This window comes from Rhipicephalus sanguineus, chromosome 5, assembly GCF_013339695.2.
Source record: "Rhipicephalus sanguineus isolate Rsan-2018 chromosome 5, BIME_Rsan_1.4, whole genome shotgun sequence".
Taxonomy (NCBI): domain Eukaryota; kingdom Metazoa; phylum Arthropoda; class Arachnida; order Ixodida; family Ixodidae; genus Rhipicephalus; species Rhipicephalus sanguineus.
In genome coordinates this window covers 108,309,233-108,321,276 of record NC_051180.1, presented here as the reverse complement: position 1 = coordinate 108,321,276, position 12,044 = coordinate 108,309,233, and the positions used below count along the sequence as shown (strand labels likewise).

General features: G+C 45.1%; 1 protein-coding gene across 6 annotated transcripts in view; it reads left to right on the top strand.

The window, feature by feature from the left end:
* The window catches only part of LOC119394107 (neogenin), a 577,826-nt gene that overhangs the window by 468,882 nt on the left and 96,900 nt on the right, over positions 1-12,044 (top strand). For 5 of the 6 annotated variants that reach the window (XM_049415639.1, XM_049415634.1, XM_049415635.1 and 2 more), the window contains exons 8-16: positions 181-397; positions 3,707-3,861; positions 4,235-4,528; positions 5,190-5,239; positions 5,874-6,018; positions 8,350-8,460; positions 9,503-9,697; positions 10,461-10,556; positions 11,255-11,566. In XM_049415639.1, coding sequence (XP_049271596.1) covers positions 181-397; positions 3,707-3,861; positions 4,235-4,528; positions 5,190-5,239; positions 5,874-6,018; positions 8,350-8,460; positions 9,503-9,697; positions 10,461-10,556; positions 11,255-11,566 — 1,575 coding nt within the window. The remainder of the gene's footprint in view (positions 1-180; positions 398-3,706; positions 3,862-4,234; positions 4,529-5,189; positions 5,240-5,873; positions 6,019-8,349; positions 8,461-9,502; positions 9,698-10,460; positions 10,557-11,254; positions 11,567-12,044) is intronic. The other variant, XM_049415637.1, reaches the window with a different exon arrangement.

The following is a 12,044-nucleotide window of genomic DNA, read 5'->3' as shown; positions in this document are numbered from 1 at the left end:
AACCACAACACTGCATTTGCCATCAACCGATACTGTACTAAATGCATTAACATCTTCAAATTACTATTCTGTTGTCTCTTGCATGGCGCTTGTTGCTTCAACTCTGTATCGCATATGCACGAAAAAAAAAATACTCATCAACTTTTCTTCTTGGCCTTCTGCTCACGCTTGCTAACTCAGAATCTCCTCGCCCTGCTACCCATGCCACTTTCACTACTCCCTTGCTGGAAACCTCAGGCAACCTGCAAAGAAGCAAGGACGTCCCATCGGCACCACGTGACGTGACGGCACGCCTCGTGTCGACACGCTTTGCCACACTGTCGTGGAGCGTCCCCGAGAGAGTGGAAGGGCACATCCTGGCCTACTCGGTTTACTACAGGGAGGAAGGCTCCACACGGTTAGTGTCAACATTAAATAACAGCTTGAGCCAACAGTGATGTCTATCATATAGATTGTTACTAAGGCCATTTAATTGATATTTTTAGGAATGGGCGAATATTCGGACGTTTCGAATATTCGAACGAATATTAAATTATTCGAATTCGCTTCGATGCGAATTTATATCATTTGAAATTTCGAAGTATTCGAAATGAACGAATATATGTATGTTTGACGGCACATAACCCCCTGTAAAGGTGGTTTCACTGCAGCGTCGGGTTGCTGTACCGTAAAACCACACTGCCAGGGGAAATCTGCACTGCCGCGAAGCCACACTTCAAGGTTAGGTTACATATTTTTTTAAATTTAACAGCATGTTATATGGGCTTATATGCACTAAGTGTAGTAATTTTTAACTGGTAACATATTGTAACACTTATAACTCGCACCCTACTGCTATTCAAATTTTGATTCTCCCATTCAAGGTTTCTTCCACTTCATTTCAAACCAAAAAAGCGACATTCACTTATACCTAGTTCCAATTCTTAAAAATATTGTGCAAGAATCATGACGAAAATGCTCATTTTTCTTAATAATATGTGGTGAATACTCTTCGAACTATTCGATTCGAAATTATTCAACCAAATCACTATTCGCTTCGGATTCGCTTCGAACCTCAAATTTACTATTCGCCCATCCCTAGATTTTTTACTTACACTTGAAGACTGCTATGGGACGTTATATGAGGAGTGGGCATGCAACTTGTGGGACTGGTGACTGTCATAATATGTGCTGTGCGGACGCGAAACCGAAACTAAAAATGACAACAGTGTGCCGTGCGGTGGCGAAGTGGATGTGATGTGTATGTGCCGTGCGGTGCCGACGAGGAAGACGACAGCTCGTGAGGCGCGGCCTCGAGGGTGCGTGGCCCGTGCCTTCGGCAGTGCGCGAGGTTGGTCGTTCGAGGCAGGACTACCTCGTTGGGCGTCTGGCCCATAGGTACGACCCCGGCCACGTCGCGACACTCCCACCAAAGCTCAGCCTCCGCTAGACGACCGGTCTAGGAGAGCTGACGCCGGGTGCCTGAACCTGCCCGTGCCCCGCTGGTCTTGGAGAGCTGACGCCGGGTTCCCGAACCTGCCCGTGCCCCGTTGGTCTTGGAGAGCTGACGCCGGGTTTGAACCTGCCGTTGCCCCGCTGTTCCAGGAGGGCTGGCGTGGGCTTCCCAGGCGTACTGTTCGTGCTCAAGGGCACAACTCCCTGCCGCCGGAACCCGTGTGTCGTCGGCTCCAGTCCGTCGCAGAACCGCTGGAGTTCGACGCGGCGACCCTGCGTCTTCCGACTTCGTCACGGCAGGTGACGGCGCCGCAACCACGTCTTCGCCACTGAAAGGTGCCGACGGGGAAGCAACGACGGCCCAGGCGACTACCCCGACGACCGAACTGTAGGCCGGACGTTCTATTCATTCATTTAGTTTAGTCCGCGTGCTTTTTGTTTGCAATGTCTTAATGAATGTTTGTTGTCCATGCGTGAAGGGTGCAATATAAGTGGGACGTGTGTTTGTGCACTGGCGTGCTGTCCGATTCTTTCTGGAGCGGTCCTGCCCCAATAACATCACAAACTGGCGAGCCTGCCAGGATCCGCTCGTTAAACCAGTGAAGGAAGACAGTTTCGCTCGAGACAAACACACGTCCCACTTATATTGCACCCTTCACGCATGGACAACAAACATTCATTAAGACATTGCAAACAAAAAGCACGCGGACTAAACTAAATGAATGAATAGAACGTCCGGCCTACAGTTCGGTCGTCGGGGTAGTCGCCTGGGCCGTCGTTGCTTCCCCGTCGGCACCTTTCAGTGGCGAAGACGTGGTTGCGGCGCCGTCACCTGCCGTGACGAAGTCGGAAGACGCAGGGTCGCCGCGTCGAACTCCAGCGGTTCTGCGACGGACTGGAGCCGACGACACACGGGTTCCGGCGGCAGGGAGTTGTGCCCTTGAGCACGAACAGTACGCCTGGGAAGCCCACGCCAGCCCTCCTGGAACAGCGGGGCAACGGCAGGTTCAAACCCGGCGTCAGCTCTCCAAGACCAACGGGGCACGGGCAGGTTCGGGAACCCGGCGTCAGCTCTCCAAGACCAGCGGGGCACGGGCAGGTTCAGGCACCCGGCGTCAGCTCTCCTAGACCGGTCGTCTAGCGGAGGCTGAGCTTTGGTGGGAGTGTCGCGACGTGGCCGGGGTCGTACCTATGGGCCAGACGCCCAACGAGGTAGTCCTGCCTCGAACGACCAACCTCGCGCACTGCCGAAGGCACGGGCCACGCACCCTCGAGGCCGCGCCTCACGAGCTGTCGTCTTCCTCGTCGGCACCGCACGGCACATACACATCACATCCACTTCGCCACCGCACGGCACACTGTTGTCATTTTTAGTTTCGGTTTCGCGTCCGCACAGCACATATTATGACAGTGACAACGACATTACAGATATGAGCCAGAGGATTCACTGCCAGACATGAGGCATGCTATATCGCTGACGAGTGCAATTCGTCTTCAACGGCCACTCCAGTGAGGAGCCGTTCAAATTCAGTATGACTGCAGGAACATAGTGGTACAGCTTTGAACATGACCTGGGCAATGAACACAATGCGCTAGCTTTATCAGCTGATTGTCATGTTTTGAGATTGAGTTTATGGAATAGTTTATGATGTTTGATATGCCATGGAATGGAAAGATATTCCAGCTCCGATATATGGGAGCTGGTGGCCAGTGGCTTGAGTCTATGGCAAGATTAAAACTTGGCCTTGACGCTGTGAAATGGTCCTAAACACTGATTTGTTTTTCCTGTTACTGGAGAATGATGTTAATGAAAGCAGTGGCTTCCAAAGCTTTACAAAAAACTGTACATATGCTCAACATACGACATCCTAATAATATTTACACTGGCATGTGCTTTACAGATCTCTGCCTAGGCCTGCCGCCTTATGTACTTGTTTTTACCCAATAAGTCAAGCTCTGCAGTCAGTCACTCCAGCCAAGCTCTTTACGCAGCTTCCTTCCACACCTTCGCCATTACTGACTACATTATCCAAAAATGATATAGTGTAAGCTTGCCTGCAGCTCAGGGACATATGTCTTATTACTCATGCAAGCACATTTTATAGGTCTATCTCGGAGCTCCACTTCGATTGTTTTGCATAATAAGCAATGCCATTTTCAGTACTGCAGAATAAAATATTACCTCTATTTTTGTTGAACAAAGTGTTCGTACTTCCAACTATTCATGTGCTGCACACATTTAGAGCACTTGCTTGTTCACATCATGCTGCAGGGAACGTGTCCTGAACACCACAAGGCAGAGTCTAGAGGAAATCATCATTCAGGGACTGCGACCATCCACCAAGTACTACTTCCGTGTGGTTGGCTACAATGAACATGGACCAGGTGAAAGCTCACCAGAGCTTGAGGTGGAAACAAACCCTGAAGGTAAGCTGGCGGCAGACTTCATTCTGACAGAGGCAGCAAGGGCTTGCTATGAAAGAATCAAGCATTCACAATGTTTGCTCTATATGTAAAGTTTTTCTGGCATCACAACACACCAGTTCCTACTGAGTAGTGAAAGCCTGTGGTATCATTTGACTCATCGATTAATTATGTGTCTTTGTGAATAGTAAAAAGGAGCTGCCTTTTCTCATTCATCCCAATCATCGAAGATCCACTGCTTGAAGATAGTAGCCATGAAATGCAGTGCCATAATATTGTACAACATTCAAACACTGGTTAATGTGCTTATTGCATGAGAGGCTTGCTTCAGCCTTGAGAAAGCAGTTCTTGCTTCTGTTTTTCGGTTACATTACAGTGAGCATCCCTGGGCCACCACGCAGCCTGAAAGCAATTCCAGTGTCAGCCACGGCTATACGCGTCTACTGGGAGGCACCAGAGAGCCGTAAGGAGGTGGTTCAACACTACCAGCTCTCCTATCAGGAGACCGGTACCACGGAGGACGAGGAGAAGAGAGTTACCACCACGGACACGTGGTACCACCTGAGGAACCTGAAAAAGTACACGGAATACAACATTTGGATCACGGCAGTAAATCAAAATGGCTCGGGCATCAGCTCCGAGGAGACACTCGCAAGAACCTTCTCGGATGGTGAGTTTGGGGTGGCTCTGGTGAATCTAATTAGGCTGAACCTATACTTACTACTGCTACAGTACACATTCTTTTGTTGCAAGTCAACTGCGGTTATGCCTAGTATGTATTGTATCGACTTCAACTATGCCTAGTACTGAGCACAGTTCAAATTTAGTGAAACTTCCAGCCAGGTGTTTGAAGTTAGCTTTTTATCTTCTTTATTTATCTGTGAAACCTGGTTGCAAACGCATATATACAAGCTGCATGTCATAAAGTCACCTTTTTTACATATCTGCTCAATACAGAAAAAAAAAATCATCTATTCGTTATGCAACAAGCAGTTTTTTATTTACTATTACCTTAATAAATGTGCAGTAGTGATAGCCACATTTATGTCTGGTTTACATATTATAATTATCCATGAAAGCTTATTATAATAAATACTAAGTCCACTTTTTGTCCTCTTCGTGGTTAAAGTGTGGTCAGTTCTCTGCTCCCTGTGAGAAATGTAATATGGTCATTATCGTTAGCATTGAAGTGAACAGGGCTGACAAGCCTACTTGAATAGACAAAATGTGGTTAAAGAACAGTTCCTTCTGGGAAAACGTTAGTTTTTATAAAAGATATATCTGCTTAGAAACCTTGCTAAGCCTTTGTTCAACACTGTCTTGTTTTTCAGCACCTTCCGACATACCACAAAATGTAACACTTGAAGCAGCCAGTTCCACTGTGAGTAGTTTGCTCTGTCTCATTGAAGCACTTGAGAATTTTTTGGTACGATGAAAAATGCATCAACATCTTTAATAAAAGCAGCACTTCATTAACCATCGTTAAGACCTGCACCATACAGAGACGATCTGCTAGTCATGCTGTGAACTGTTTCTTATAGTCATTGTTATAACTAAAGTTAATTGTAAAGCAAACTTTAGTGACTATTTTTGTTACAAGTATTATCATTAGGGCTCACTCTCCGTCTCAGTTATTGTAGTTCTAGTGGAACCTGTAATGACCAGTACAGCACTCGACTAGGTATACGATGTGCCTATAGCCTCCTATGGCTGCAACATTAACTGCCTGTAACTATATTAATCTGAAAACTTGTTAACTATAGCAACACAACAGACACTTGAAGGAAGTTTGACAATGGGCTACATTTGCATGCTGCATGCATTCTTGGTAATGAAAAGTTAGAAGTTCAGAGAAGTCATCCAAGAACTTACGTTACTTGAGAAATTCTTAGATTTGGAAGAAAAAGCTTAGCTTTCGTACCGAAAGAAAATAGTAGAAGATTGGATCATAAGAGTTAGTTGGTTAAGTGTGCCACTGCGAGTGAGTGTATTGTCATTCTGTCTCCGTGTCGCAGAGCATTATAATCAGGTGGGAACCCCCGCCAAAGGAGTCCCAGAATGGCATCATAACAGGCTACAAGATCAGATACAAGCTGAAAGGTAGCCGAAGGGGAGACACCATTACCACTGATGGAAACAGGAGGCTGTACGCCCTGTCTGGTCAGTGCGCACCTTTCCAAACGAGATCGCTGGTTTCTGACGTGATGTCCACGAGCTTGTTTGTATGGCCTTTTTTTTTTTTTTTTTTCGCTGGTGATCATGTTTTAACGGCTAAAAACTGCTGTACATAATAGCATTCGGCACAAAATGCACTGTTATGTACTAGAATCACCTCAGCTGTTATCTTTGGTCTTTTGTTCTGTAGGAGAATAATCTTGTCTGTAAACAGATTGCGTGTACATGAATTGTGGTATACATACTGGAATGTTTGCAGCCATAGGCGTGCGCACAGGGGGGGGGGGGGGGGGCAGGGGGGGCAGGGGGGGGGGCAGCCGGCCCCCCTAATCACATAAGAGGGGGGGTGCAATATCTGCCCCGTACATTGACCCTTCTAGTCATTTAGGAAGGGGGGGGGGGTGCAAAATCTGCCCCATACATTGACTGAGTAGGGTGGGGGGGCACTGCGATGAACCTTCGCCCCCCTCCCTGATGGGGAACCCTGCGCACGCCTATGTATGTAGGCACCAGCGATTACGCCAGAGTATACGATGCATGTAGTATGAATACCCAACGCGTTTGACCCATGAATATTACGAGGGTGGTCTGAAAAGTTCTCGGCCTCAATAAGAATCACGCGAGCGAGAACTTGTAGCACTCACGTGCACATTCATACAAGTCTCTGCAAGTCTCAGATGGAACGCCATCTAGTGCCGATTAGCAGTTTGGCTTTGACAGTCGATCACAGTGGGTGTAGTGTGAAGCACCGGAACGCATGGAGAAGCTTGAGTACCGTGCGGTGATAAAGTTCTTTGTAAAAGAAGGTTTATCTCCGAATGAAATTCACCAAAGGTTTGTTAAAGTTTACAAGCAAGATTCACCTTCATACTCCACAGTCAAGAAATGGGCTGCTGAGTTTAAGCGGGGGAGAGAGAGCATTGAAGATGGCCCGCGCGAAAGGCGCCCAAAAAGTGCAACAACTCCTGAATTGATTGACCGCGTGCACGATATGGTTTTGGAAGACAGGAGAGTGAAGTTGCGTGAAATTGCCGAGGCTGTTGGCATCTCAGTGGAACTTGTATGTCACATTTTGCATAACGAATTACACATGAACAAGCTCTGTGCAAGATGGGTGCCGCGCATCCTTACTCCTGAGCAAAAACGCATCCGCATGACGATGTCACAGCGTGCTTTGGAGCTGTATAACAAAAATGCAGCGGACTTTTTCCGCAGATTTATAACAATGGATAAAACTCGGATTCACCATTACACACCGCAATCGAAACAACAATCAAAGCAGTGGACTGAAGCCGGGTCCCCTGCACCAAAGAAAGCCAAGTCAGTTCCCTCCGCAGGAAAGGTGATGGCCTCTGTTTTTTGGGACGCTAAAGGCATTCTGCTTGTGGATTATCTTGAAAAGGCTAAAACCATAACTGGGGAGTATTATTCTGACCTTTTGACTCAATTGAATCAGAAAATTCGTGAGGAAAGACCAGATTTGCAGTAGAAGAAAATCATCTTTCATCAGGACAATGCATCGGTGCACAAAGGACATCTTGCAATGGCTAAATTTCACGATTTGAAGTACGAATTGTTGGAGCACCCACCCTATTCTCCTGACTTGGCCCCGTCGGACTACCACCTGTTCCCAACACTCAAAATCTTTCTTGGTGGGCAACGTTTTTCATCAAATGAAGAAGCGATTGCTGCTGTGGATGCATACTTTTCAGGACTTCCACAAAGTCATTTTAAGGACGGAATCCTGGCTCTGGAATATCGATGGACCAAGTGTGTGGAGTTGAGAGGAGACTATGTTGAAAAATAAAAATAATTTTGAAGGTCCAAAGTGCTTTTTTCTACATCAGGCCGAGAACTTTTCAGACCACCCTTGTAAATTTTGACAACCAGCAGCCGTGCTTGCCACTTTTGTTGTGTTTGGAGTGTTACATGTTGTCACTGGGCACAATTTCGCCAAGTAAACAGTAAGTTTATCTGATGCTTTGGCTGCTCTATTCTTCACCATCGCCTCAATTTGCAATATTTGTCTAAACCAGTGCAAAGCACAGAATTTTCGCTAATTGATAGTAATAATGTTTCACGTCAACTAACTTTGTTAGCACAAAGAAGACGATTAAAAAAAAAGACTCATTTCAAGACGCAGAGGACACGAGCTGCTTTTGCCACTCCTGGTCTTTTTAGGCTGCCTGACTTTATACTTTTGTTTAAGCTTTGCTCGGGTGAAGTGTCTAGCAATGTTTGGAACCACTGAATTCTGACTATTTTTTTGTGCATTTTTCTCCTTTCTTTTTTTTTTCTTGCTTTCCTCCTTCTTAGGACTGGAGAAAGGTGCCCAGTACAGTGTCAAAATTGCGGCCCTGTCTGTAAATGGGACAGGACCAGCCACGGATTGGATGACAGTGGAGACGTATCAGAATGATCTCGATGGTAAGTCTGGCACAGGCAAGAGCTGTGGCCTAAACACGCCATAAAGATATGCTTCAAGTTACCTGACTTGTCACAAGCTATGCAGTGTTAATCTAAAACAATATCTAGTGGTGAAATATTTGTCACGATGGACACACTGAACTTAAGACGAGGCCCACTCTTGGTACACTTGGTAGGATTAGGTTTAATATATCACTATTGTGAATGCGTACAATACTTGAACTTCATTGAAATTAGGGAAATTAGTACTGAATTCCCTGGAGTCATCTCTTTTTGAGGAACACTTAGAAAGAATATAGTATGTGGCTATGCACTGTACATGAGCACATTGCTCAGAAACGTAGCAACACCTCTTTAAATGTGAGAGCTCCTTCTTGTGATTCAATCTGCGACGACCTTATATTGTTTCTTATGGGTGCTGGTAATGAGTGCATAGAGCCTTTTTTCTTGTTTTTTGTTGACCTGCATGGTAGTAGTTTGGACTAATTGTACTTTCTCTTCTGTTTATTTCTTATCACTTTGAATCTTCCATCAGTGAGGAACATTTTAATCTCAACTTACCACCAGGTATAATAAGCGTTTTGGGATGGTGAACAGTCTTTTCAGATTAAACTGGAATACTGGTTGCCTAGCAAACCGTACATAAAATCGCTGCTAAGGAAAGCAGTTGCTGCCCTAACGATGACAGGTACACTTCTTGAAACATTGGCTCCAGCGACATCCATTGTTCAACTATTTCTTGTTGCTTCTACCTCTGAGTTATTTGACGTAAATAATTGCAAATTGCAGTCTGCATAGCCAGGAAAGTAAATATGGGAGTGAATAGTTCCGTTGACTGAAGTCTTGTGACGCTTAGAAAGTAGAGGCTAGCAGCAATTTTCACTCAGCCTGAATGCTACCTATGAAGTTCCATGCTAATTAATGAAGCAAGTCATCAGTGAACTTTCTTGGTTGTCGATATTAATTTGCTAGACATATCGAGAAGATGTAAGTGTGCATGAATACTAACCCAATCAACTGCTGCCTTGTGTCTTTGATGCAGAGTCCCGAGTACCCGATCAGCCAAGTGGACTGCGAGCGAAGCCAACGTCGACAAGCATCTTTGTTAGTTGGGCACCTCCTCGAAATCAGGACATCATGATCCGTGGCTACACCATCGGCTGGGGCATAGGCCTGCCCGATGTCTACACCAAGGTGCTCAATGGGAAGCAACGCTACTACACCATTGAGAACTTGCGTGAGTTCTGATTTCTTTTTTATTTTGTACGTTTTTTTTTTCAGCCTGCAGCATTCACACTCTCAAGATCGAGCAAGCACAGCGGGGTTACTGCCAGTGATAAAAGCTCATGGGAAGGTTTGTGTCCTGAAACTTAGGCGAAACCAATTAGAATTAGTCCATATGTGTAACGACCAACTGTCAGTTGTGTCTTATGAAACTCTCAGCTTTATCACACACTGTTTGATGTCTCTACAGTTACCTTATGTCCCAATGAACAAAAAAAAATATTTTACTTTGTCTTAACTTTAACATTGTGTTGTCATTCTTAATTATATAATGATTGAGACAGTTGCCAACACTGTCTGTAACTATATATGTTAGTATCGAATGAACTTAGGGTTTATTTGCTCTAAGTCATTGTTGTAATAGGAAGCAAATGTTTTCACTAAGGAAAGCGTTTTTTTTTAATCTTGAAGCCAAGATTTGCATTTATGTTAACTGCCTATTGCTTCATGTTCACATTGCACAGCATGAAGCATTGGGTGACAAAAAAATGTTTGCCTAGAATGTCACTCATTTTCTTTCCAGATAAAAACTTGATTATTTTATGTGTTGTTTTGCCTTTACAGTTTGCTTCTTTTCTAGTTTACCAGTACATATGAGTCCAACATCATGAATTAGGTCAAGCAAAGGATCTTGATGTACAGTACAACCTGGGAATATTAAATAATCTGAGTATGTTAATGAATACGTCTGACATTATATTATTTCATGTTTGCAGAACCTTCCAATGAATATGTGATCAGCGTGAGAGCTTTCAATCAGATTGGTGATGGCCAGCCGATATATGAAACTGTGAAGACACTCATTGAATCAAGTAAGTAATAAGTTTAGCATTGCCATTATAACAAGATATTTCTTTCCTCACTTCTCTTATTATATTTGTTTATTCTGTATATTGTGTCCCGAGCATTTCAAAGCTTTCAGTGGCAGGAATAATTGTCGAGGATGAATACCTTGCCAAGTTTTGGCCACACTTAAATCCAGTGGAAGGCTGACCACGTAAGACGCACAGTCAGCGTTTAAACTGTACGGCCTTGAAGATCCAAGAGAAAAAGCTTACTCATATCCCGACAACTTGGGCACATAGCCTTGCATTTAGATTTGTGCAGAAAACCAGTTTTAATGACCGGGGTCACACACCACTTATGCAAACTCAACGTTTCCTGAGATCCTGTGGTGAGCAATTGACACCTTGGCTACACATATGTATGATGCATTTTATTTATGGTTTTAGCGCATTTAAGGCTGTGTGTGCAGTTTTAATCTCACTTCAAAGAATAATGTTGCGGCGGCAAGTAAATAAGTGCAGCACACGTACACTTTCACACTTTGTGCTTTTTTTTTTCTCATATTGCATGCATTATTTGTATGTTTTGTTGTATTGGTCAATTGTTGTATGAAACAATGGCCTTAGCAATCATTTCATTTTGTTAGTGCTCTGGCATAAGGTGTGGTTTTTCTTGCTCGCTTCCTGTTAATCCCACGATGTCATCATTCTGTGCCATCTTTCAGCCCCAGAGCCTCTGGTTCCAATGCTGCCACCCGTAGGCCTCAAGGCTATTGTGCTGTCACCCAACACAGTCGTTTTGTTCTGGAGTGACAGCACCCTCGCCAGTAGCCAGGTGATCACGGACAACCGCTTTTACACGGTGCGCTACAAGGGCCACGGACAGCCCAAGTACCGCTACTTCAACTCCACAAACCTCAATTGCATGATCGACGACCTGCGGCCAAACACTCTCTACGAATTCGCCGTGAAGGTTGTCAAGGGTCGCCGGGAAAGTGCCTATAGTATGGATGTCCTCAATACTACACAGGAAGCAGGTAAGCCCCCAGTGTTCCTGTAAAATGTACTGGTGCAGTTCTCAAAGGGCTCCTTAGCAGCCTCTGAAAATACAAAACACAAGTGCATTATCCCCTCCTGGCATTTCTCGTCTTTCTGGCGTACTTCGTGACGCAAGAACAGTGATTCGCATGACGTCATTACGGTACATACTCTCGATTGGTCCATATACGCGAAATATCAGTTGTGAACCGTCTCCTACACAGCTTTGCCATGCAGCCGCCCACCCGTTCTTCCTTGTCTCGCATGACTATCGTGCGCGATCAACTGATTTCACTTCATTTTATGTGTTTTTGACTGCACAAGCGGAGATAACGGCATGTAGCTGACAAACGTGAAGTCCTGATAGGCTCCACGCTTAGTGCTTTCATTGTACACATGCTTTTAAGAAATAAGTGGCGAGGAGGAGATATCGCTTGTAGGAAGGGTAGTGAAGGCGAGAAAGAAACCACTCCCTCA